This window comes from Capra hircus, chromosome 29, assembly GCF_001704415.2.
Source record: "Capra hircus breed San Clemente chromosome 29, ASM170441v1, whole genome shotgun sequence".
In the NCBI taxonomy this organism is placed as follows: Eukaryota; Metazoa; Chordata; class Mammalia; order Artiodactyla; family Bovidae; genus Capra; species Capra hircus.
The window spans coordinates 605,435-630,303 of NC_030836.1; the positions used below are offsets into that span (position 1 = coordinate 605,435).

General features: G+C 37.6%; 1 protein-coding gene across 7 annotated transcripts in view; it reads right to left on the bottom strand.

The window, feature by feature from the left end:
• The window catches only part of CEP295 (centrosomal protein 295), a 46,089-nt gene that overhangs the window by 10,999 nt on the left and 10,221 nt on the right, over positions 1 to 24,869 (bottom strand). For 6 of the 7 annotated variants that reach the window (XR_001917467.1, XM_018042996.1, XM_018042998.1 and 3 more), the window contains exons 7-17: positions 19,874 to 20,014; positions 18,043 to 18,226; positions 17,622 to 17,789; positions 15,735 to 15,956; positions 13,702 to 13,794; positions 13,451 to 13,554; positions 11,803 to 11,940; positions 11,234 to 11,331; positions 7,582 to 11,011; positions 6,447 to 6,579; positions 6,140 to 6,283 (exon numbers count right to left, since the gene is read on the bottom strand). Coding sequence is in view for 6 of the 7 variants with exons in the window: in XM_018042996.1 (XP_017898485.1) it covers positions 6,140 to 6,283; positions 6,447 to 6,579; positions 7,582 to 11,011; positions 11,234 to 11,331; positions 11,803 to 11,940; positions 13,451 to 13,554; positions 13,702 to 13,794; positions 15,735 to 15,956; positions 17,622 to 17,789; positions 18,043 to 18,226; positions 19,874 to 20,014 (4,855 nt within the window). In the remaining variant the exon portion in view is untranslated. The remainder of the gene's footprint in view (positions 1 to 6,139; positions 6,284 to 6,446; positions 6,580 to 7,581; positions 11,012 to 11,233; positions 11,332 to 11,802; positions 11,941 to 13,450; positions 13,555 to 13,701; positions 13,795 to 15,734; positions 15,957 to 17,621; positions 17,790 to 18,042; positions 18,227 to 19,873; positions 20,015 to 24,869) is intronic. The other variant, XM_018042997.1, reaches the window with a different exon arrangement.

The following is a 24,869-nucleotide window of genomic DNA, read 5'->3' on the forward strand; positions in this document are numbered from 1 at the left end:
GGCCACATGGCTAAGAGGATAGCCGGAAATCCATCGGGGTCTCCCCACACAGGCATGAATCCTGTCAGCTGTGGCGCTGGTGCTTTTCCCCTTAGAAGGTGACCCTTTGACACTTTTGCAGTTTGAGGGTCTGCGATAAATCTGATCACAGTGTGTAAGCATTCCATTTCTCCAGAGAATAAACCTTTCGTCTTCCCTGGGGATGATGTTGAGAAAGAAGAGTTAATATCAAGAGTACAAAGGAAGAGTTCATGGAGTTCTCTTACATTCCAATTCCTGACCTAGACGGTATCTACCCGAGGGTGATTTTCAAAGTACTTATTAATATTTATGACTGAAATAAACACTTATAAAACAAAGGAATGGGAGACACTCAGAAGTAGAAGCTAATTTACTGGAAGCAACTCCAGAAAAACTTGAGAATTAAGAGGCAAGATGTATTACAAAATAAAGGTGTGTATTAGGGAACTGAAAGCAGGTAGAAGGTTTAAAAACATGTACTTGTAAAAGAGCCCTCCCATTACTGGAGATTCCTGTCTCTCAACATCATCCCCAGGGAAGACGAAAGGTTTATTCTCTGGAGAAATGGAATGCTACAGATCTGTGATCAAATTTATCGCAGACCCTCAAACTGCAAAAGTGTCAAAGGGTCACCTTCTAAGGGGAAAAGCACCAGCGCCACGGCTGACAGGATTCACACCTGTGTGGGGAGACCCCGATGGATTTCCGGCTATCCTCTTAGCCATGTGGCCACAGCTACACTCAGAAATCAGGGGGAACAGGCACAGAATGGGGCAAGGGTGCAGGGAAGAAAAAGAATGGCATAAGGAAATCAGGGGTATTGAAAGAAAGTCTACATCCTCTTCTCAGGTCCCTCAGGTCTGCCTCCATAGCACCAACAGCCAGGCTTGTATCAAAGCTAGAGGACCTTTCTTTGAAGAAACTAAACTGTAAATTGCTCAGGTAGAATAACCACAGCTACTAAGTGGACAGTCCTCGATGAAAAGCCACCTTTTCAATGAAATCCAGAAGTAAATAAGGTCCCCACCTATAGAATTTCCAATTAGCCATTCAGTGTTCCACTGAAATAAGCAAGATTTTAGATTTTAAAAATTCTAAAATTTCACACAGGAGAAAAACAAACAAACAAGGAAGGACCCAGACAGAAAATACAGGAACCTGAACAAACAAAATCCTATAAATATTCAGTGTAGGTAGTTCCTGCATCCATGGAACAAGAGCAAGATGCTATGAAAAGAAACAGAAAAGAGGACAAGCTTTTACAGACTATACTTTGAAAGCCAATATAAAAATTTCTAAGAAATATTAGTAAAAAAGCTGAGACAATGCTCTTAGAAGGTAAAGGCAAAATAAATAAACTACAGAGAAGAAATTTAGCTTGAGAAATTCAGATTTAGTTGAGAAATTCAGATTTTCTCAACTTTATCGTCACCCACCTAAAGAGGCTTTTAAAGACTTTTCCCCTAATGGCTTCCCAACTCTATGAAATTTAATAACTATATATATCCTGTATATCTTTTTTTGGGGGGAAGAGTAAACATTTTGAAACTTTAATACCAGTATAACATTGCTTTGACATTCAACTACATGGTCTGTAACTTAACAAAATATTGGTCTGAAAGGAACAGAGAACACCCTGGTCCTTCAAAGACAGTTTCAGAAGCTCTGTTTTCAAAGACAAGGGATAGTATTCACAAAGTATAAAACTAAAAAAGGTGACAAATATTAAATGAAACTATTTTTACAAATACACACATTATCTACAAATAAAAGTAGAAATATATTAATAAAAAAAGATTATGTACCCACTTTCCCCACTATTATTCAACATAGTTCTGGAAGTCCTAGCTACAGCAATCAGAGAAGAAAAAGAAATAAAATGAATCCAGAGCAGAAAGGAAGAAGTAAAGTTCTCAGTCTGCAGATGACATGATAGTGTACATAGAAAACCCTAAAGAGAGTATCAGAAAATTACTAGAGCTAATCAGTGAATTTAGCAAAGTTGCAGGATACAAAATCAACACACAGTAATCACTTGCATTTCTATATCCTAACAATGAAATATCAGAAAGAGAAACTAAGGAATCCCATTCACTGCTGCAACAAAAAGAATTAGATATCTAGGAATAAACTTACCTAAGGAGACAAAAGAACTGTGCACAGAAAATTATAAGACACTAATGAAAGACTTCAAAGATGACAAACAGATGGAGAGATATTCCATGTTCCTGTGTAGGAAGAATCAATGTTGTGAAAATGACTATACTACCAAACACAATCTACAGATTCAATGCACTCCTTATCAAATTACCAATGGCATTTTTCACAGAACTAGAACAAAAAATTTCACAATTCATATGGAAACACAAGACCCTGAAGAGCCAAAGCAGTCTTGAGAAAGAAGAGTGGAACTGGAGGAATCAACCTTCCTGACTTCAGGGTATACTACAAAGCTACCGTTATCAAGACAGTATGGTACTGGCCCAAAAACAGAAACACAGACCAAGAGAATAAGATAGAAAGCCCAGAAATAAACCCATCAACCTACGGGTACCTTATATTTGACAAAGAGGCAAGAATATACAACGGGGCAAAGATAGCCTCTTCAATAAATGGTGCTGAGAAAACTGGACAGCTACATATAAAAGAATGAAATTAAAACACTTCCTAACACCATACACAAAGATAAACTCAAAATGGATAAGACCTAAATGTAAGACTAGAAACTGTAAAACTCTTACAGGAAAACATAGGCAGAGCACTTGGTGACATAAAGCAAGATCCTCTATGACCCACCCATCTCCTAGAGTAATGGAAATAAAAACGAAAGTAAACAAGTGGGACCTGATTAAACTTAAAAGCTTTTGGACAGCAAAGGAAACTATAGGCAAGGTGAAAAGACAACCCTCAGAATGGGAGAAAATAACAGCAAATGAAGCAACTGACAAAGGAGTTATTTACAAGCAGCTCATACAACTCACTACCAGAAAAATAAATAACCAATCAAAAAGTGGGAAAAAGACCTAAACAGAAATTTCTCCAAAGACATACAGATGGCTAACAAACACATGAAAAGATGCTCAATATTGCTCATTATTAGAGAAATGCAAATCAAAACGACAAGAAGATATCACCTTACACCAGTCAGAATGGCCCTCATCAAAAAGTCTACAAATAATAAATGCTGGAGAGGGTGTGGAGAGAAGGAAACACTCTTACACTGTTGGTGGGGATTAAACTGTACAGCCACTATGGAAGATGGTATGGAGATTCCTTAAAGAACTAGGAATAAAACCACCAATGACCCAGTAATCCCACTCCGAGGCATATACCCTGAGGAGACCAAAACTGAAAGACACATGTATCGCATTTTTCATTGCAGCACTATTTTCAATAGCTAGAACATGGAAGCAACCTAGATGTCCATCAACAGATGAATGGATAAAGGAGTTGTGGTGCATATACACAATGGAGTATCACTCAGCCATAAAAAGGAACACCTTCAGGTCAGTTCTAATGAGATGGATGAAGCTAGAACCTATTATACGGAGTGAAGTAAGTCAGAAAAAGAAAGATAAAATATTGTATTCTAACACATATATATGGAATCTAGAAAATGGTACTGAAGAATTTACTTATAGGGTGGCAGTGGAGAAACAGACATAGAGAATAGATTCATGGACATGGGGAGAGGGGAGGAGAGGGTGAGATGTATGCAAAGAGAAATATGGAAACTTACATTATCATATGTGGGGTGGATGGCCAACAGGAATCTGCTGTATGGCTAAGAAACAAACAGGGGCTCTGTATCAACCTGGAGGCGTGGGATATGGGGGAAGGTGGTGGGGGGATGTTCAGGGGGGAGGGGATATATGTGTGCCTATGGCTGATTCAGGTTGAGGTTTGACAGAAAACAAGAAAATTCTATAAAGCAATTATCCTTCAATTAAAAAAAGAATGTATCATTTAATTTCCAACTTAAAGAAAGATGTTCCCACAAATAGAGAAAATGTGATCTCAAATTATTTTAGTGGTGTTTAGTATTTCGCTTAGTTTTTACTAAAATCCACTGCCATCTAAAGAAGCAAATACAAGAAGAACCACCAAGGAGGCTTGAACAGTGACTGTGTCTGGTGAGTAGGATTAAGGGGTGAGGGGTGTGTAGGGGCAAGAAGAAATGCTGTTTCATGCTGCAATCTTTTAGCACTAGTTGCCTTTAATTATGTGATTAAATTACTTCCCAAAGAAGTGTGATAAAGGCTATGATGAAAGCTCCCAAAGAGCACACAAGAAGGTCACATGATAGTCCAGGCAAAGTTTATGCCACAAAGTGGCACCAAACTCAACCCTGAAGGGAGGGAGCAAGACTATGAAGGCCCTGGTGGATGAAGCTAGGGACTTAAGACTTAGTTTAGACTCACCCTCCAGCCAAGGGGAAACTACCAAAGAGTTTTAAACACAGGGCAATAGAGGCAAATTACTCTGAGTACATCATAGAAAAATGAATGAAAGTAATGCTAGGCTAGAAACAGGGAGACATGGGGGTTTGCAGCAGTCTTTCAAGAAGGAAATGACAGCCTGAATTAAAAGGGTAGTCGTGGGAATGGAAACAAGTGAATCAACTAGAAATGGCAGTGGGAATGCAAACAGAGTTGATCATCTAGAATTGAAAAGAACTGGTAATATGTTGGGTGTTGGAGAGGTATAGACAAGGAAACTGTCAAGACTTACATCGGGTACTTTTCATTGAAAAAGGGCTAAAGGGTAAGGAGGTGTAGGTGAGGGAATATACAGCTTTCCCTTCTAAGCAAGATGACATTTTTGCAATCTCAAACACAACTCATTAATTTATAGGAATCAATGGTGAGAAATTCCCAATGCTCAATCTGAATCAGGGAAATCACCATTCTATTCCTGAATAGTTGTGTTTACCAAATAGTGCAAAATGAAGCAAAGCTTCCAAAGCCTACTAATAAACAGAACACTTACTTTACGTTATAATTTCCATAAGACATAAGAAGAAAACAAAATGTGGAATGACTCTTAAGAGTTATTCAGAATTTCTACCTTCTTAAACTCTTTTAGCCAGAAACAGAAGTACACTATTTTATGGCTTAAGATCTAAATGGGCTTCCCTTGAGGCTCAGCTGGTAAAGAATCTGCCGGCAATGCGGGAGACGTGGGTTCAATCCCTGGGTTGGGAAGATCCCCTAGAGAAGGGAAAGGCTACCCACTCCAGTATTCTGGCCTGGAGAATTTCAGGGACTATCCAGTCCATGGGGTTGCGAAGAGTCGGACACGACTGAGCAACTTTCACAGGACCTAAATAGCCAGTATCAATAGTGAACGTCCTTGTGCCTTTCTATTAACAAAGCTTATTTTCCCCCTTCAAAGAGTCTGCTTGGATAAGTTTGATCAATAAAACTATCTGGTTGAGTGTAAAATCTAAAAACAACTATAAAACAAAAATAAAACTTTTATTAAGGATCAACAGAAGAAGTTTTTCCAGATAACTGGATCTCTGAAGAAGCACAGAAAAGAAATATACATGTTCTAACAGTCTTTAGAGCCAGGATTTTAAACACCATAATTATCCTGTGAAAGATACAGGAAAAGAGCAGTGAAGGTACTGAGGTGAAAGAGCAGTACAGGAAAAGAGAGAGAGGGAAAAAAAAGAAAAAAGTTATATCCTAAAGAAACTGGTTTAGGAAGGAACCAGAGGAGAAGGAAATGGCAACCCACTCCAGTGTTCTTGCCTGGAGAATCCCAGGGACGGCAGAGCCTGGGGGGCTACCCGTCTATGGGGTCGCAGAGTCGGATACGACTGAAGCGACTTAGCAGCAGCAGCAAGCAGCAGAGGGAAGCAAGAATGTCAGAATAAGGAGACAAAGAATTTTTGTCTACAATAAATTGCTTTCTCCCATATATAAAGAATTTAGTTACCTAATGATGTATTTAAGTCCATGTTTTAAATACTGTTTATATAAACCACTTTTTCCCCTTCATGAGTACTCATAGTCTAGGTTTCTTCAACAGCCACAAAATATTTAGCATCCTGAAATAACTATAGAAAACTAGCAAACTATTAAAAAATCATTTTATCAAATCATCTTTTTACCTAGTATAGAAGTTCTGCCACTTGTTGGTGATTCTACCTCTTGTATGGCACTAAGTTCATGTTGGTTCAAGTCCAATCCACCTCTTATTTTTGCTACAGGTGGTTTTGAGGATTTCCTACTCAGTTCTTTGTCCTGATGCACGCCTATCAAGTCAAAAGACAAAGTTGGGCACAATACAGATCCGTTAACACAATGAACTTCTTCAACTAGCAAGTGCAGGAGGTGAAAGCAAAGAATCAACATCAGGATAATGAGTGCAACAGAATGCAATTATTAGTATCTTACCACTTTGTTTGGCATTACTACCTTCTGAAAGGAGCTGATCATCATCACAGTTGCTCCTGTCTGCAGGACCAATGTTTTCTTGATAGTGGAGATGAGGAAGCCATTCTTTGAGCTTCTGGGTTTCAAAATCATTTTCAACTGTGGGCTTACTTTCCTGAAAAAGAGGATAGATGAGGGTGGGGATGACACAGGATGAAGGATCATGTGAAGAAGTTACTAGATTTGTATCTCCTTTCTTCAATTAGTACCTCAAGCAAACAAACAGCTCCAACCACATTATTACAAATTTATCTATAGATTAAAAAAATGAGAAGTACTTCTAATATTGAAAGGGTAGTAATTCCACTGAAAAGAACAACCAGTCACAGCCTTGAACCTCAAGAACAGCCTCCACTGCACCTTTTGAGATTAGATTTGAGTATCCCCAGACCTCACATTCTCATGAATTCAAACTTCTCCTGAGCATCAAAGGATTTGTAGAATTCTGTTCAGGCTAACTCATAAATTTAGGAAACACTCTTTTAAAAGACAATAGACACATTCATATATAGGGGGATCTACTGTCTCCCATATAGAGAAACTATAAATAGAAACCAGAGTCCTCTCAACAATTCAGTCACAAGCAGCAGGTCCAAATGTTCATCAGCCTAAAATCACACCACTTTTATACCAGGTGTTAGTATTGTCAATTAAAGAAAAAGACGGTACTCATTTTGATTCTATACAAATGTCAACAAAGTGCTATAGAGAAAGCACAAAGTCTGCTATTTGCCTAAGAGAAATTCTGCTAACTAGTTATTTTACAATTTAATCTTGTGGTAAGCTCAAAACTCTTTATAACAAAACTTTAAAACAAAGCCTACATTTTTAATGATGTTTGCATTTGGCTGTATCAAACTACTGGCTGAAATTAGTTGGGTTTCAAATAACTATTAACCTCATAAACACCATACTAGGCAGATGAATTTTTATGTTTTAATTCCCATGTTATTTAAGGTAGAAAATTAAAGCCCAGTTAAGTTCAAACCACTTATTCTCAATAACTAAGAACTTATTTCAGCCTAGGAGTAAAACAAGTATTTAGTTTGGCTGAGTTACCTGAGTCATCGGGTTACTGGTGATGTTTAATTCTTAGATATTCAAGTTTAATACATACCTGGCTGTCTTTGAAGAAATCCTTCAGAGTCTCCCAATGTTTCTGTGTCTGCTGCTGCAAGGCTGTCTGTGTCTGTACAGGCAATACCTCTTGGGCTTTCTGACTAAAATGCAGAGCTTCTTTTTGTAGCTCCAACTGCTTCTGAAGTCCCCAGTTATCTTGCTGAGCAAAGATGGGTTGTGAAAAACTCAAAATTCTATCTTGAGGTCTTGAGCACACAGAAGCACTAGAGGGAGCTGCACATTCAATCTTGTCTGAATACAATTCACAAATGTTTTGAGATTTTACCTCAGCAAAAGGTAGTGGAATAAACGAATGTTCTCTTTCCTTGAATAGAAGCAAAGAGGGAACAGGCTGCCCAAAAGCATCACCTTCAATCAGTTTTGTCTGATTGCCTCTAAGCAGTTCTTCCTGGGCCTTTTCACTAAAATGCAGCACTTCACCGAGGAAGCCCAACTGTGTGGACACATGGTCTTGCTGAGGCAGAACAGCCTGGGATAAATGCAAAGGCCTCTCCTGAGGTCTCAGAATCTCAGGATGACTTGAGGAAACAGCAAGGTCACTTCTGGCTGGAAAACACTTTGGCATTCCTTCAGAGTCAGCAACAGGCAGTGCTACATGGGATAAGGATGAAGAGGCGCTGGTCTGCTCAGCTGAGACCCCTTTTTCAAATTTATTTAGTGTTTGCAAAAGGAATTCTTCTTGGGCTTCCCTTTGTATATCTAACTGCCGTTGACAGGCCTTTAAATCACCATGGTGAGGTTGGAGAAAATGCTCAGGTGACTTTCCCTCAAGTGTATATTGTCTGGGCAAAACCAACTCTCTTTGGATTTTCTCACTACATTGAAGAGGGTTTGTCTGGGCATACAAAAGTTCTTGTTGAAATGTGACTGGATAATCTTGTTGAGGCAAAACAGGCTGTGGTAAACCTAAAAGTCTATCAGGCAACCTTGGTATCTCAGAATGACCCGAGGAGACTATATTATCACTCTTAGTTGAACAAGATTCTTGGATTCTACCAGCTTCACTAGGAGGTAATGGAGCAAAAGGAGGCTGTATGACTTGGAGTAGGAAGGAGGAAGTGCCAACCTGCTCGGGAGACTCTCCCCCCTTCCACTCACCCTGTTTGTGCAAAAGAAATTCTTGCTGAGCTTCCTGTTTAGACTGAATGATGGCTTCCCTCTGTGTAGCTAACTGTTCTTGGAGTGACTTCAGGTTATCTTGCTGAGGCTGGATAAGCTGTGATAACTTCCAAAGTCTATCGTGCAATGCTGGGATCTGAGAACGGCTTGAAGTAGTTCTACTCTCACTCTCTGCTGAAAGAGGTTCCCAAGATTCAGCAGAAGGCAACGAAGTGAGAGAGAGCTGCCCTAACCGGGATGTGAACAAGGGGCAAGTCTGTTCAGAAGATATATGACCTTGGGATCTCTGGCTGAACTGAAGGGCCTCCTCTTCTCTGTCTAACTGCTCTTGCTGTCCTTCCAAATTACCTTGCAGAGGTTGTGTATATCTTGAAAATCCCAGAAGTCTTTCCTGAGATTTTGGGATCTTCCAGTGGCTCAAGGGAACAGTACTGTCACTCCTGAATGACATGTATTCCTGGCATCTTTCAGATTCAACTCCCTGAGACAAAGAGGTGCCAGTCTGTTCAAAAGGGAAATTTTTTTCTAATTCACTTTGTTTGTGTACAAATTCCTGAGTTTCTTGTTTATCACCAAATATTACCCTCTGAAGGTGTGACTGATTGTGGAGTGCTGTTAAATTTTCCTGCTGTGGCAGACTATACTGTGGAAAACTAAGAGGTGCATCCTGAAATGCTGGCATTACCAAATTACTTGAGGGAATAACACTATCCCTCTCAGAGAAATAAAAGTTCTGAATTCTCCTAGGCTCAGTTTTAGCTGAAACTTGTGAAGCAAGTGAATGTTGAGCGACCACTGGCAGGAATGAAGAACTCATCTGCACAGACTTAGCGTCTTCCAAATCCCTTTGTTTACGTGAAAGTAATTCCACTTGGGCTTCATGCCTGGCCTGGAGAGCATCCCTCTGTGTAATTAGCTGCTCTTGGAGCAACTTCAAACAATCGTGCAAAGGTTGGAACTGTTGTGGGAAACCTAAAGACCCATCCTGAGATGCAGGCATTTCAGTCTGGATTGAGGAACGCTCCTTCTCAGTCTTAGATGAATACTGGTCCTGGATTTTTCCAGACTGAGGACCAGCAGAAGGCAATGAAGTAAATGTACGCTGAGCTACTTGAGGTGGGAGAGAAGAGGACCCAATCTGTTCAGCCCATACTCTCCCATCCAACTCATTCTGTTTATGCACACATAATACTTCCTGGGCTTCCCGCCTAGCCTGAAGGCTGTCCCTCTGTGCTTTTAACTGTTCTTCGAAAAATTTAAAATTAAGCCTATCCTGAAGCTGTGGGACCCCAGGATGGCCTGAGGAAACTCCAGTCTCTTTCTTGGTTGGAGAAGATTCCTGGATTCTCCTTGACTCAGCTTGGGCTGAAGGCAGTGAAGCAAATGAATTCAGAGGTATTAATGGAAGGAATATAGAAAGGCCAGTTTGCCCTTCTAACTCTTTCTGTTTACACAAAAGCAATTGTTCCTGAGCTTCCTGTCTTGTCCGAAGAACTTCCTTCTGTAGGTCTAACTGTTTTTGGAGAGCCTTCAAATTACTTTGCTGGGCTATGATATTTTCTGAGAATGGCAAAGACTTATCCTGCATTTGGCCAGCTACAGGATGGCTTACAGAAACTATACCTTTGCTCACAGTTGAAAAGGGTTGCTGGATTTCTCCAGACTCGACTTTAGTAGGCAGAGAACTGAAAGAATGCTCAGCTACCAATGGTAGAAATGAAGATGGTTCAATTAACTTAGAAGATACACTTTCATTGTTCTCTGATAACACTTGCTGGGAGTCTAAACTTTGAAAAGCTGTTGCCCCAGATGTTTCAGCTCTTTCTCTAGCATCCTGTACTGTCAGTGGCTTATCATGTGATAAAGCCCTTGAAAGCATTTGAGAATCTGTAGCAACCAATTTGTAGTCTCTCTGTTGTACTTCAGTCTGTGAGAGTTGCTTTTGGTATTCTTGCGATTCCAAAGCTTGCTTGGCTAAAACATCTGAAGTGACTAATACTTCAGTTGTTTCTACCTGTCTTTGTGGAAAGCAATTTTGGCTTGAAACCTGAGAATGTTGCTCTAATTTGGAGCTCTGCACAGGTTGTTTGTTAGGACTCAGCTTGGGTCTCTGACCTTGATCCTCATGTTCTGATGGAACACTGGGTCTTTCAGATTTTGGTGGTGGCACTGATGTAACAGAACCAGGTATCACTGGTATAGCTGACATGGACGGGTACTTTCCTCTTAACATTGTCTGATATTCGAGTAATCGTTTTCTGGCTGTTTCAACAGACTGCTTGTGAAACCTACCCAAAACAAACAAAAGTTACTCCTTTTTGATGAAAACAAAAACAACCTACATTCTCAAGTATTTATACATTACATTCAATCTAGGGGTGGCCATAATCAAGAAATCCACATGTCATAGTTCTAAAGGGAATCCTGGTAAGATCTTCATATACACCAAATAATACACCCTGAAAATGTAGCCATACAATATCACATAAAAACTGTACCCTAATTAATACCTGTTTTGCTGTAATAGCTGTTGTTGATAAATACGAATCATCTGTCTGTGCCTATCTTCATCAGAACGTATGGTGTATGATGCTGGAGCAGTGCTGACCTAGTAAAAGACAAAGCTACTAATCAAAAGCCAAATACAGAAACAAGTGCTAGAGTATTTTACATCAACTGAAGTTCTATAATTGTAAACTTCCATATAGTTCCATATAGCCTTTTCTTTTTTTAAATAAAAAAGACTGGCACGTCCATTGTTGAGAAATGAAGTAATCTGTCACTCTTGCTTAGTGTCAAGAAAGTTCAAAAGCTCAACACACACACTGCATACAAGTCATGGTCATCGTATCAGCACTGTCTAGAAACTGAAAGATGAAAGTCATCAGGTTTGTATAAACTTACTTATATATATATACATATATATATATATCAATCAGGTTTGTATAAACATATACATATATAATTTAAAAAAAGATAATCAAACAAATTAGAAAGGCGTTTTGCTTTTCTGAACACTAAGATTGACTGTTCTTATCCTCCAACAATCTACATAGGGATGAGATTTCCTGCATCCTACCCCAGTCTGTTGAGTTGTTTTTCTTTTTTCTTCTTCCAGCTGAGCTCTGAAGCAATCAGTTTCTAATCTTAACTTCTGTTGCTCAATCTGTTCAAGCAATTCCAACTGCTTTTGCTTCTGTTCTTCTATTTCCATTATCTAAGTAACAAAAATACTACTGATCTATTAACAACAAACTCATACCAAAGTTTACATGCATTACACTGAAAAGTAGTAGGTCTCATCCCCAAGAGTACCAATTCTACAAGAAGAAAGTGGTGATATTTTATCTGTTACTGCCACTGCCAGAGGGAGGAAGGGAGAGAGACGGAGAAAGGGGAAAGGAGAAGGGAGAGAATTTAAAAATAAACATATTAACTATTTCTATTTCCTGAGAGCACAGGGAAACCTTGATCACCACTGAAGCACCACCTCCAGAGAAGTAGCAAATTCTGTTAACACCTTTAGCTCTTGTCTTGTTCTCGGTAAGGATAATGCCTAAGAAATCAAATATCAAGACCTCCACAACACTTTGATTTCTTAGACATACTTGTAAAAGGGTGCAGTTTTCTAGAAGCTAAGTAACAGTACACTGAGCAACATTCGGTCTTTACTGTCAGGCATGAAACAGATGGGAAGACAATGGCAGAGGATGGCAAACTCTAAAATTACACCAACACACACACACAAATCCAAGAAATAAAAACATCTATGTTAAAGTAACTACGATTCATGAGGACAAGGACTAGTCTAACTGGTTGCCTGCTAAATCGAACAACTTCTAATCCTTGAAACATACATAAGAAACAACAAATAAACAGAAAAGGGAATCTATGTGAAGCTTTATTAGGTGGCACACTTCTGCTAGAAATCATCTAATTTTCAAAATTTAAAATGTCTCAACCTGATACTACCTATTCTTCATCAAGCAAGAGTGACTATAGCTGAGTTCCTATCTTTACCTTTCTTCAATATAGTAGTTACTAGCTACATGTGACGATTAAAACTTAGAGCAATACAAAACAAAATTTTAAATTCAGTTTTTCAGTGGCACTACTCATATTCAACAGCTCACATAGCTAACAATTACCATACTTGACAAAGATATGGAGTATTTCCATTACTGTGGAAGAATCTATTAGAAAATACTGCTTTACAACACAGATTAGAAACCATTTATCTGAGAAAAAACAATGGCTCATAAGATTATCAACCCTCAGATGCATTTTTATAAAAGCTATGACTATAAACTGATGGGCTTAGTAACAATTAGCCTCTATCAAGTTAATTTGTAGTACGAAAAATTCTTCATTAAAGTAGAAGGAACCAATATTATAGTTACAGAAACTGAATTAAAATTTTTTCTTTGAAAAACAGCCTTTCAAAAAAACTGTTGTGATCACAAAGCCCAAATGTTTAATATCATGACAGGGACTCAGTTATTCAACAAATATTTATTGAGTACTTACTATATATAAGGCATTGTACAAGAAACTATGTAGGGTAAATTGACTTTTAAAAAAGACAATCTCTGCCTTTATCAAATGAATGTGTAAGATAGAAGAAATGATATCAAAAGTAGCCAGATTTTAAGACAAATCTCACTGGTCAAACAAAACTATAGTACCCAGGGGAAGAAAGAAACTTAAAAATAAAAATTTCAAATTACCTGTTTCTGCCTCGCTGCCATTCTAACTCTGACTGCTTCTTCCTGAGGATGAAGTAGAACTGAACTTGGAGCTACAGCTATGATAGGCTGAGTGGTCTTCATTTCTAAGAGAATTCCCAAAGCAAAAATTAGTTTCACTAATTTAGAATTTAACACAACTGTAATGTCCTTTGTTCATTTATTACATGTAATTTTATTAGGGAAAAGATGTGATGAATTAAGTTCGTTTAAGAATGTAAAAAAAGAAATACCTTGTTCCTTTTCAGAGCCTGTACTAAATGAAAGTGGTTTATCTTCACTTGTAAGTGGTCCAGAGTCAATTGTTAGCATGTCACTTTCAACAACTGTAACAGATATATTATTATTAACACATTATCACTGTCAAAATTAAATCTGAACAATGTAACAGAAATCTACATTCAGATTATCACTGGTCTACCTGAATGTCTTATTTAGTTAAGATCCAGCCACCTTCCAGATGATCACATATTTTATCTGATAAACTCAAGTCAAACACAAAAAGAAAATAAAGAAGATACAAGAAGATGTAAGACTAAAATTGTAAACAAAAAAGGAAAAGATGAAAGACAACGGACTTAAAAGACAGGCTTACAACAGTTTCAAACACAATGGGAAAGCATAAAAAGAACAGAGGAAGTAAGGTACCGAAGTGTAAAAAGAAAACAGCTGAAGAAACTTAAATGTATCTTCAACATACTTAGATATTAGGATTTTTACTATCTATGAAACCAGAGCAGAAAGTTAAGTGAAAGCAGCATACGCTGATCAGATCAGGGTAGCCAGAAACTGCACGGAGTATCACCCACACAATCATGCAGCAGGTATGTATGCGCTGCATGCACGTGTACCTGCTCAGGAAGGAAAGGCCTCCAAGTGGGTTTTATGCGGCAGGTGGGAGTGGAACGTTATATAATCATCTTAGAAAAAAATTATAAAATTAGAAACAGTGCTAAGTACTATATAAGAAAAAAAAAAGAGGGGTTATACAAGAGAGTATTTCAGACAAATCTGAATTAGACTAGGAGCTCAGATGAGATTTCCCTTAGGAAATGGCACTTGAGTGGGCATTCGAAAGGTAAGGAAGAATCCACCAGGTAAAGAGTGTGAGATGGACAAGAGACCTTTCCAGACAGGTCAGCAGATGTTAAGGACCCTGTGAGGATTAAAAAAGAAAAAAAAAACACTTGGTTCAGATAAGGGGAAGAATGCAGTCAAATGAGGCTAGAGAAAGATTACTACCCAGGCCCTTTCCCAAAATTACTTGGTTATGGATTAAAGATGAAAGTGTCGCCTTGTATTAAATGCCAATGCCATATTCTCTCTCCTACTTCTCACTCCTTTTTACTGATTGCCCCTTCTCTAGACATCTAAATGCCTGAGTTCCTTGGATGTCTTATAAGCCCTTTTCTCATTGAATTCTTTCCACTGAGAGTTATTCCATGCCCATGTGCTTGAATATCATATGTCTGACTTCCAAACTTCTCTCTCTTTGCTTTAAGCAGGTCAATTAAGTTAATAAATACGAACTGAGCACCTTTTATGTACAAGGCACTTCTTTAAGCACTTCTTTAAGAAGGCTGGCAGCAAAACATTTCCACATAAATCCAATTACTTTGTTTAAAAGAAAATCTAGAAGATAAAACTCAAAGACAAAAAGCAAATCAAAGAAGAGTTATATCGTGATTCTTGTTTGCTAGTATGTAATTCAAGGAAATACTACTGGTTTGATTTTAGTAACTTCTGGGAATATATTTAAATAGCCTATTTACCTACCAAAACTTAAAAAAAAAAAAATAACAAGAAACCAAATCTCTGGTGGGAAAGTAAAATAAACACACAACACTGTACATTCAAAACTGTTAATGTGTTCATATCCTTTGATTCAAGAATTATTTTCCTTTGTTCCTATGGAAATAATAAAAGATGTAAGCAAAGACTTTGCTAAAATGATGCTCATTACAGCGCAAAAAAAGTAATAAGAAACATTAGAAACAGCCTGTACATCTCAACATAAGGAACAGGCTAGTTCTGGTTCATCAATGTCTTTGGAAACATATCTATGAATAATTCACTAAACTCAAAGTGCTCGGGAAGGGGATTCAGTAAGGTTTCTAACACTCACTGCCTTTAAGTGGCAGCATTATGGGCTTTGAAGCATTTTTCTTCCTTTTGACCTCTGTTCTTTGATTTTTCAGAAATGAGCTTATCTTTGAACAACTTGGAAAGGGTTTATGTACTACAATATGAGACTGGAGAAAACTACCTTGTTCCTGCCCAGAGGATAATGTTCTGTCTTCACTCACAGTTGGTCCTGATTCAACTGTCAGGGCTTTACTTTCAGCTTCACTGACAGTTGTAATCATTTCACTTTCCTCTTCAGACATGGATTTAATTGTCCAGAGAGATTTTTGGCTTCGGATCTTATTTAATAATTTTTTAAAGAGAAGTTTTGAAGGAATCTGGTGGGTCTTCACTGCTGAGGGAACTAAAAGAAAAGGAAATAAAATTTATTCAGCACCTATTACAAATAAGGTAAATTAGTCTATCTTTACACTTAGTTACCACAACTACCACTGGTTAAAACAAAAGTACAACTGTATTTTCCTCAGTATTTACAATTAAACACAATTTTGTAACCAGGTATAATTTTTTTCAACTTAAATTTAAATAAGGACACCAAAATTCAATTACAGCTGACCCATGAACATGCATTTGAATTGCACGTGCATGCATGCTAGGTCACTGCAGTCATGTCTGACTCTTTGCAACCTTATGGACTGCAGCCCACCAGGCTCCTCTGTCCATGAGATTCTCCAGGCAAGAATAGTGGAGTGGGATACCATGTTCTAGGGGATCTTCCCAACCCAGGGATCGAACCCACACCTGTTTTGTCTCCTGCACTAACAGGTAGATTTTTAACCACTAGCACCACCTGGGATCCACTTATTTGCAGATTATTTTCAAATAAATATGTTATCACAGGACTACATGATCCAGGGTTGGTTGAATCTGCAGATATACTGGATACTGAGGCCCAAGTTACATCAGAGTTTGGACTATATGGAGGGTTCGCACCCCTAACCCCTTGTTCGTGGGTCAACTGTATTTTTCAATGATCGGCATGCAGCAAGCTTAAAAATGTATCAGGAAGATGCTTATTCCACTTGCTAAATGATGACAGAATGTGTATCTCTTAATCTGTGGTTAAGACTAGCATTCAAAATATGTGCTATAAGGTTTGCAAGAAAATAAGAGGTTCTGCAGAGGCCAGAAACGAAGTTTAAAGGGGAATTCATGGCAACTGAGCCCTGAACCCATTTTTCTGAAATTTATGCCAAATCGTAGTAACCTTATACTTTGTTCGGACTGCAGTGTGAACACAGGAAACAGGGATAATGCCTAAAGCCCTACCCCAAGGAGTCTTAGAGGAGATCCACATAAAATGGAAACCCCCAAGGACTACCTATCCAGTGTATGGTGAAGATGAAAAGAAAGGCTGAGTGGTTTTGAACTAAGGCAATACTCATAGGAATGGGGAGAAAAGAAGTTAAAAGGAAGAAGACTTGGTCTCTAAGGAGATGTGTAGTAAGAGACAGCTTTGTCTTTTTAGAGGTATTGATGCCTCTCATCGCTCTGGCCTGGATTACTGCAAATTGCGGTATCATCATTAACATGAGGAAGACAGAAAGACAAGGCAAGAGAAGATGAAAAACGTACTGTTAGCCACTGTCAAGTGAAAAAATTCAGAAGGTGGACACAGAGATGAAGTCTAGAAGAAACCTAAGTTTGTGCTGTTCATCATTATACATGAAGTGCCTAGAAGCACAGTAGAAGCACAAAGTCTAAAAAACAAAAACAAAAAAATGCTGACCTTTCAAATGAATTGAGTTTATCAAATAACCTAAGTAACCTAAAAATCTTCAGACTACATATATATATATATATATATATATATACATATAAAAAACATTCCTCCTATGTATATGAAAAGGATTTTTAGTGATGAAAATCTGAAGTTTTCTCCCCTCATCATTCCCATTAGTATTAGGCACTGTTTGTAGTTAAATTAGACCAGCCTTTCCTAACTGCTGGCAAACGATTAACATTTTTTCCTATAAAATACAGCAATATTCAGGTCAGAAGTTTTTACCGTCTGCTTCACTAGAATGTACTGTTTCAGCTTCTGTCATTGGAATGTTTTCAGTCTCCCCTAAACTTTCGTGTTCCATTGAGAGGTCCAGTTCTTCATCTTGGATCTGATCAATCACAGCAGGCAGAGGCTCTGGTTCAAGGTGCAAAATCAGGTTTCCTTTCACCTCTCAATAAAGAAATACACAGACATGTTTCCATTACAAAATGACTAAAAAGAACTTGCACATAAAATTTTAAAGATCATCACAGTTTCAAGTCTAAAATATGAGCACCTCTTTCAAACGAGAACTCCTTTCAAAACAAAAACTGCTTCATCAAGATAAATGTATTTTTCCACAAAAACATTTAATAAGTAACATTTTAATGATATTGAATAACATTTCACAGTAAACTTTGAAAGTTTACTGAAAATATCTTACTTCTGTCTGCATTGTACATGTCTTCAAAGGCAAATTCTAGCTCTCTCTGCCAATCTTCTTTCATTTCACTGCGTTTGTATGGAAGTTCCACTAGTTGTGGTGGCATCTGTGCTACCATCAGTCTCCTGCGTGCCAGGTCCTCTTGCTGGAGCTGCTGGAGTTCTTTCATTAGTTTCTCTTGATTCTTCCAAGAATAAAGAAAATAATTAACAACTGAGTCACACACTCTGGATAGTAACATTAATAGTGAGGAAATCATGAAGGAAATTAAAAGTGGAGAAATCATGAAGGCAGGGGCTGTAGTTCCATCTCCTCCTTTACCATTTGATCAAATGCCACAAGACACTAGGAGTTGGCCTTCCATAGCCACAGTTCTTTCAAATCCGCAGATTCAACCAACTATGGACCATGCAGCACCACAGTATATACCACCGAAAAAATATGCAGGTGTAAGCTGACCCACACATTTCAAGGGTCAACTCTATTATGCTGGTAACTAATATGAGAAGATGGTTTTGGTTAGGCCACAAAGCTTCAAACGTGTCTGTCAGGTCTCCTTCCTCGGGACAGTCACAAAGCTACACTCTAATTAAGGTGTCACTGCTCCTGTAATGTAGTTTGTTTCAGTTCTCCATGCTGCCAGCAGCAGACACCATTCTCAAGTGAGCACCAAGAGTCAGGGACATTGCGGCTTAACAAATATTTCCTGTTACTCCACACTATGCGTGTGATTAAACAGCTAAGTAGTGAAGAAGGGAGGAAAACCCTGGGAAGATTGACTGTGGAGTCCACTTTCTTAACCACTAAACACTACTAATTTATGCAAGAATGTCCTCAGTTTATATTACTCTTCATGTTTTTTTGCCTGTAGATTAAAACTTGGATGAAATTCATCTTTTAGCTTTTATAAACTAGGGGTAAGTTATGATTATCATGATAATTATAACTTGACTATAGTCTCTCTCCATGGAACTTTCCAGGCAGGATTACTGGAGTGGGCAGCCATTCTCTTCTCTAGATCTTCCTGACTCAGGGATCCAACCCAGTCTTTGGCACTGCAGACAGATTCTTTACTGTCTGAGCCAACAGGGAAGTCCCAGTGATAACAACTAAAAATTTAAGGGAGGAAGTCGTAATTCAGTTCAAATTATACAAACTTTAAGGCATCTAATTCTGTGGCATCCAATTACCATAGAAGTGCATAAAAACTCATTCTTCAGATGAATGTTTAAAAATCCAAATGTATTAGTCAAATTCAGAAAAGAAAATCAGACTTCTAAGAAGAGGACTCATTTCTATGCTGTTTCAAGAATAAACACCGAACAATAAGCACAACAGATGCAGTGCTGTAACTACAAAGCCAGCTTTCACCACACATATTTCACAGCTCTGCAACAAAGTTCAGTGCTTCTTGACAGCAAGGATTGTGACTATTTCTGAATCAATATTCTGCAAAGCCAACAAGTCCTTTGCTTGGTAAATATTTAATGAATCGAATCTGAAAATCCACAGAGCACAAATGTAATTCAAATAACTAAACTAGAAAAGTGATTAATTTCTTCTTGGGCTATTTTTAAACTGATTAATACATTAAACTTTTAATATAATCATTAGTACAAATTTCAGAAGAAAAATGAGAACAGTTTCACTCAACCTGAATTTGAAACGAGGAGGTAAAAGCAAGTCAGAAAACTTGGAATAACATGAATCAGAGATAGTATTTTCCCATTCTCCACGACTCTGTCCTTTGAGACTGTTTACCATCAGTTAAGTCCTATAGTGCCATCGGTAAGGCCATCAGCCATGGGCACAGCCAGAACTGAATGCTTACTTGAGCCAAATGGATCTTTTTCATTGCTTGGAATCCCCGGGCATGTGCCTTCTCACTCTGCTCCATCTTCTCTTGCGCTGCCTGCTTCTGTAGTTCTTCCAATCTTTTAGCTTCTTCTTCAGCAGCCAAATGAGGATCTGGCTAGCAGTCAATCAATAACATTTTAGACAAATAAAGTATGAAACAAAGTGGTAACTAAAAAGCAAAACAACCCTAAAATCATGTTTTTCTATTTATATCAAATGATAACCAGCTATGTATTTTTTTCAAGTTATATTTTTAAATGCCCACAATTATCAACAGCATGTATGTATGAAAAAAAGTCAAATTGTTAGTGTAAACAGTTTTACAACTTGTTCATTTTAAAGGAAAGTACACTATACTCATCCAAATAATTCCTCCATCATATTTTTATTAAGAAACTCTACTAAAACAACAGTGTTGAAAGGTAAACAAATAATAGTTAAGAAACCACAAACATCAAAGGTCATGAAAGTCATTAGCACTAAGATTTGCCTTTGGTTTTCAGCCAAAATTTGCTGCTTGGCTTGCACCTCGGGAAGGCCAAATAATCAAAACACCTTCTTTAACATAATTTCTGGCTTCCTAGAACTTGTGCAAATCAATGATCATGTGGTTGTACAGTGAGCCATTATTTCATTAACATAGCAATACTAAACGTATGCATGTGTGTTGGGGGGGGGAATGGTATAATAGGATTTCCTATTATACCTAAACATTCACTTTCAAATACAGGTAAGCATTTCAAATATAACTTTTAAGTAAAAATCTTAAATATTTTACATGGTGATAATCTATCAGTTAATGAAATAATAACCACAAAAGCTATTAACCACATATTTAAAATTATTTATAACTCTCAAGTAGTGAGATAAATAGGTAAAGAAATAGCTAATTAATTAAGAAAGAGTAAGGACTTCCCTGGCAGTCCACTGGTTAAGACTCTGCCCTCCCACTGCAGGGGATGTGGCTGGATCCCTGGTTAGCAAATTAAGATCCTGCAAGCTGCTCAATGCAGCCAAAAAATAAGAAAGAAAGAAAGAGTGTAATGGCCAAATAAGTGTATGAAAAATATTATATTCCCTTTGAGCTAATAAATATTTATGTAAATCCTTATTAACAAAGGTCAGATTAAATCAAAGTTATAACCTCTATAAAATTATTCAGTGTATTAACATGTAAAATATTAAAATGAATTTTAGGAGCAACATTTCATTTAGGCCATGAAGTTTTTAAGAAAAAAAGTTATTTGAGAATTCTTCACATCATGTGAGGGTGAATTAAAAGCCAGAAGAAAAGTTATGACCAACATAGACAGCATATTGAAAAGCAGAGACATTACTTTGCCAACAAAGGACTGTCTAGTCAAGGCTATGGTTTTTCCAGTGGTCATGTATGGATGTGAGAGTTGGACTGTGAAGAAAGCTATGTGCCGAAGAATTGATGCTTTTGAACTGTGGTGTTGGAGATGACTCTTGAGAGTCCCTTGGACTGCAGGGAGATCCAGCCAGTCCATTCTAAAGGAGATCAGCCCTGGGTGTTCTTTGGAAGGAATGATGCTAAAGCTGAACCTCCAGTACTTTGGCCACCTCATGCGAAGAGTTGACTCACTGGAAAAGACTCTGATGCTGGGAGGGATTGGGGGCAGGAGGAAAAGGGGACGACAGAGGATGAGATGGCTGGATGGCATCACCGACTCGATGGACATGAGTTTGAGTGAACTCTGGGAGATGGTGATGGACAGGGAGGCCTGGCGTGCTGCGATTCATGGGGTCGCAAAGAGTCGGACACAACTGAGCGACTGAACTGAACTGATGTCAACTGTGATAAACCAAAATTTGAAGAGAAGGAAAAACTTCAAAACACACAACATGTATAATAAACAGACTGAGTCCAGATATAATAAGATATATAAAGAGTATCAATAAAGGGTCAGAGAAACATTAGACATGCCAAACAAGTTTTAATCTGACTGCTGCTGCAGCTGTTCAATTGCTAAGCCGTGTCCAACTCTTTTGGACTGTAGCCTGCTAGGCTCCTCTGTGGAATTTTCCAGGCAAAAATACTGGAGTGGGTTGTCATTTCTTTCTTCAAGGGATCTTCCCGATCTAGGATCAAACTCACATCTCCTGCTTTGGCAGATGGGTTCTTTACCATGTAATCTGACCACTCAATGTCAAAACAAGGTTTTACAAGTAACTATCTTCTTTAAGAAGACAATCCGCTAAAACTTTGTGTCAATGCAATTAAAATTTTAAACAAGTACTGGTTGAAATAATTGCAAGATTCTATTTTTATCAGCTGAACTCAAAAGATATATGTAAAATATGCAAAAGTGTAAATCCAAAGCAAAAATACTTTTTAGAAAACATGTTTATGAAAACCCCTTTCCCATGAATTGTAATCTACAATGCACAAAACAATAAGTGATTAAATATGCTACTTCTGCATCTTCTACCCAAGACATATATAGGTGGAAATCTTTTCTGCTTGTCTGTTGACATTTCTGGATCTTACAGCAAACAATACAGCGGATCTGATTAGAAAAATATTTCTAGGATGAAAAATCCATTTCAACAAGTACTGCGTACAGTCATTGACAAAGGAATAAATCAGATGAAAACATCCTTAGTATAAAACAACTTTTTAATACTAATATAAAGGATGAAGAGCAGGAGTAATTTAGGAATTTGAAGCATATGAAGTTTTGTGTGTACAGAACGTAAATGTAGCACAAAATTTAGAGAATAACTGGCTCTAAATAGGAATATAGCAGGTCAATGTCATCATTCTGTCAAAGACAAACTTTATAACATACAAGAGACTCTATCAAGTAGAACTACTTTATCAAGATATTCAAACAAAACATGATAGCAACTCTCACATGCTAAGAGACTGACTGAACAAAATGAAAGTGCTTATTTGGAGAAAGCAGCTGAAGGAGTAACTGAAATATATGCCAAGAATGCAAGTAGTTTTTATATGATACCTCCTATAAAGATCCTATCATTCTGCTCAAAGAAAGATTCTAAATTACTGCACATGTGAAATAAGCTTAGATGCAGATGAAAATACAGAGATTTGTTATCTGGGTAATCAAGCACATTACTGCACTATCACATTTTAAACCCAAGGTTTACGGACAGATTTTTCCTAAGTGATGGTGTAAGGAAGAAAATATCAGAATGCTTTAGTTTGCGGGACAGTTTTTATAAAACTGCATTATAACTACTAATCTAATCTTCAAGTCCAGAAATTGAAGGGAAGATAGGTCTTTTAGTTACTGTCAAAGAGAAAGGTTTAAAAATTTACTGTGACACCATCAGTGATACCCTATATGACAGCTAAAAACAGAAATGTCTTTCATCAATCTTAGTATAAAATGTTTAATACTAATATAAGGTATTGAAGTTATAATAGTATTTTACAATTTTAAACAAGCTTTAAGATTTATTCCTTTCTTAGAAGTTAACTTTATGATGGTAATACTCATCTTGTGTCTTGATCAAATATTAACACTTGCTATTACAAAATTTGTTGCATTCTAACTTCCACATGAATGCTACACTGTGAAATAGTATATATATATATATCTAGTAGATAAATATATCTAACATGAAAAAGGCGAAAATTCACTGTTACAAAGAAACAGCAATTATAACAAGGAGTAACAATTGTTTGTCACTCTTAATACAGACAATTAATTTTTAAGCCATATCATTTCCTACAGACAAGGGTATGATGTGTATGTGTGCTAGGTCACCTAAGCTGCGTCTGACCCTTTGCGACCCCAAGAACTATAGCCCGCCAGGCTTCTCTGTCCATGGGACTCTCCAGGCCAGGATACTGGAGTGGGTAGCCATTCCCTTCTCCAGCGGATCTTTTCCACCCAGGGATCGAACCAGGGTCTCCTGCATTGCAGGCAGATTCTTTACCACTAAGCCACCAGGGAAGCCCATGGGTATGGTAAGACGGCCATTTTCACATGTTGCAGTCACTTTTTAAAAGGAAATTTAAAGTTCTATATCAAGTATCTGTGATAAAATGTTATACACCGTGGAACCTATAATTTATCTTTTAGACATTTATTTTAAACATACAATCAGAGCTGCAGACAAAATGCACACAACGTGGCTTTATTGGTGGTCCTATGGTTAAGAATCTGCCTCGCAATGCAGGGGACACCGGTCTGACCCCTGGTCCAGGAAGATCCCACATGCTGTGAGGCAACTAAGCCCAGGCACCACAACTACTAAAGCGCACAGGCCACACAGCCCGTGCTCCATAACCAGAGGCCACCACCGTGAGAAGCCCGAGGACTGCAACCTGAGGGGAGCCCCCATTCTTCACAACTAGACAAAGCCAACGGGCAATACTGAAGACCCAGCGCAGCTGGAAATAAACAAAAAATTTTTTTAAAAGCTACAAAAAATCTACAAGATGATTATGCTTGCATTATTTACAAAGCAAAAGAAAACCCTCCACAATAGAATGGTTAAATAAACTCTATAATGAAATATTTAAGTAGCTATTAAAAATCATATTTTAAAAAGCATGTGTATATGTTTATACACAAATAATGAAAATGTATTAAAAATACTATAATGAATCCATTAATGTATTAACCGATTACTTTTTCATGATGAAAACTTAAGTGTTTTACATGTAGCTAGTTTCAAATTTCTAGAGTATGTATTATTTTTATGTCAAAAAACTTTCGTGGTTAAGAAAATTAAATATATCCATTTAAGTAGCCAATTCCTTTCATTCATATTATATCAACATTCCATTCACATTCAACATGACATTGTAATTTAAAGCATATTTAAAAGATTTTTTAATCACTATTACCCTAAGACAGTTGGTAGAGCTGTTCAAATTTTGATATCTGAGAACAATATATGTAGAACAATATATAACTCAATTCAATGGACAGAGAAATAATAAAGCGAGAGTCATGAAAAAAGTCAATCAC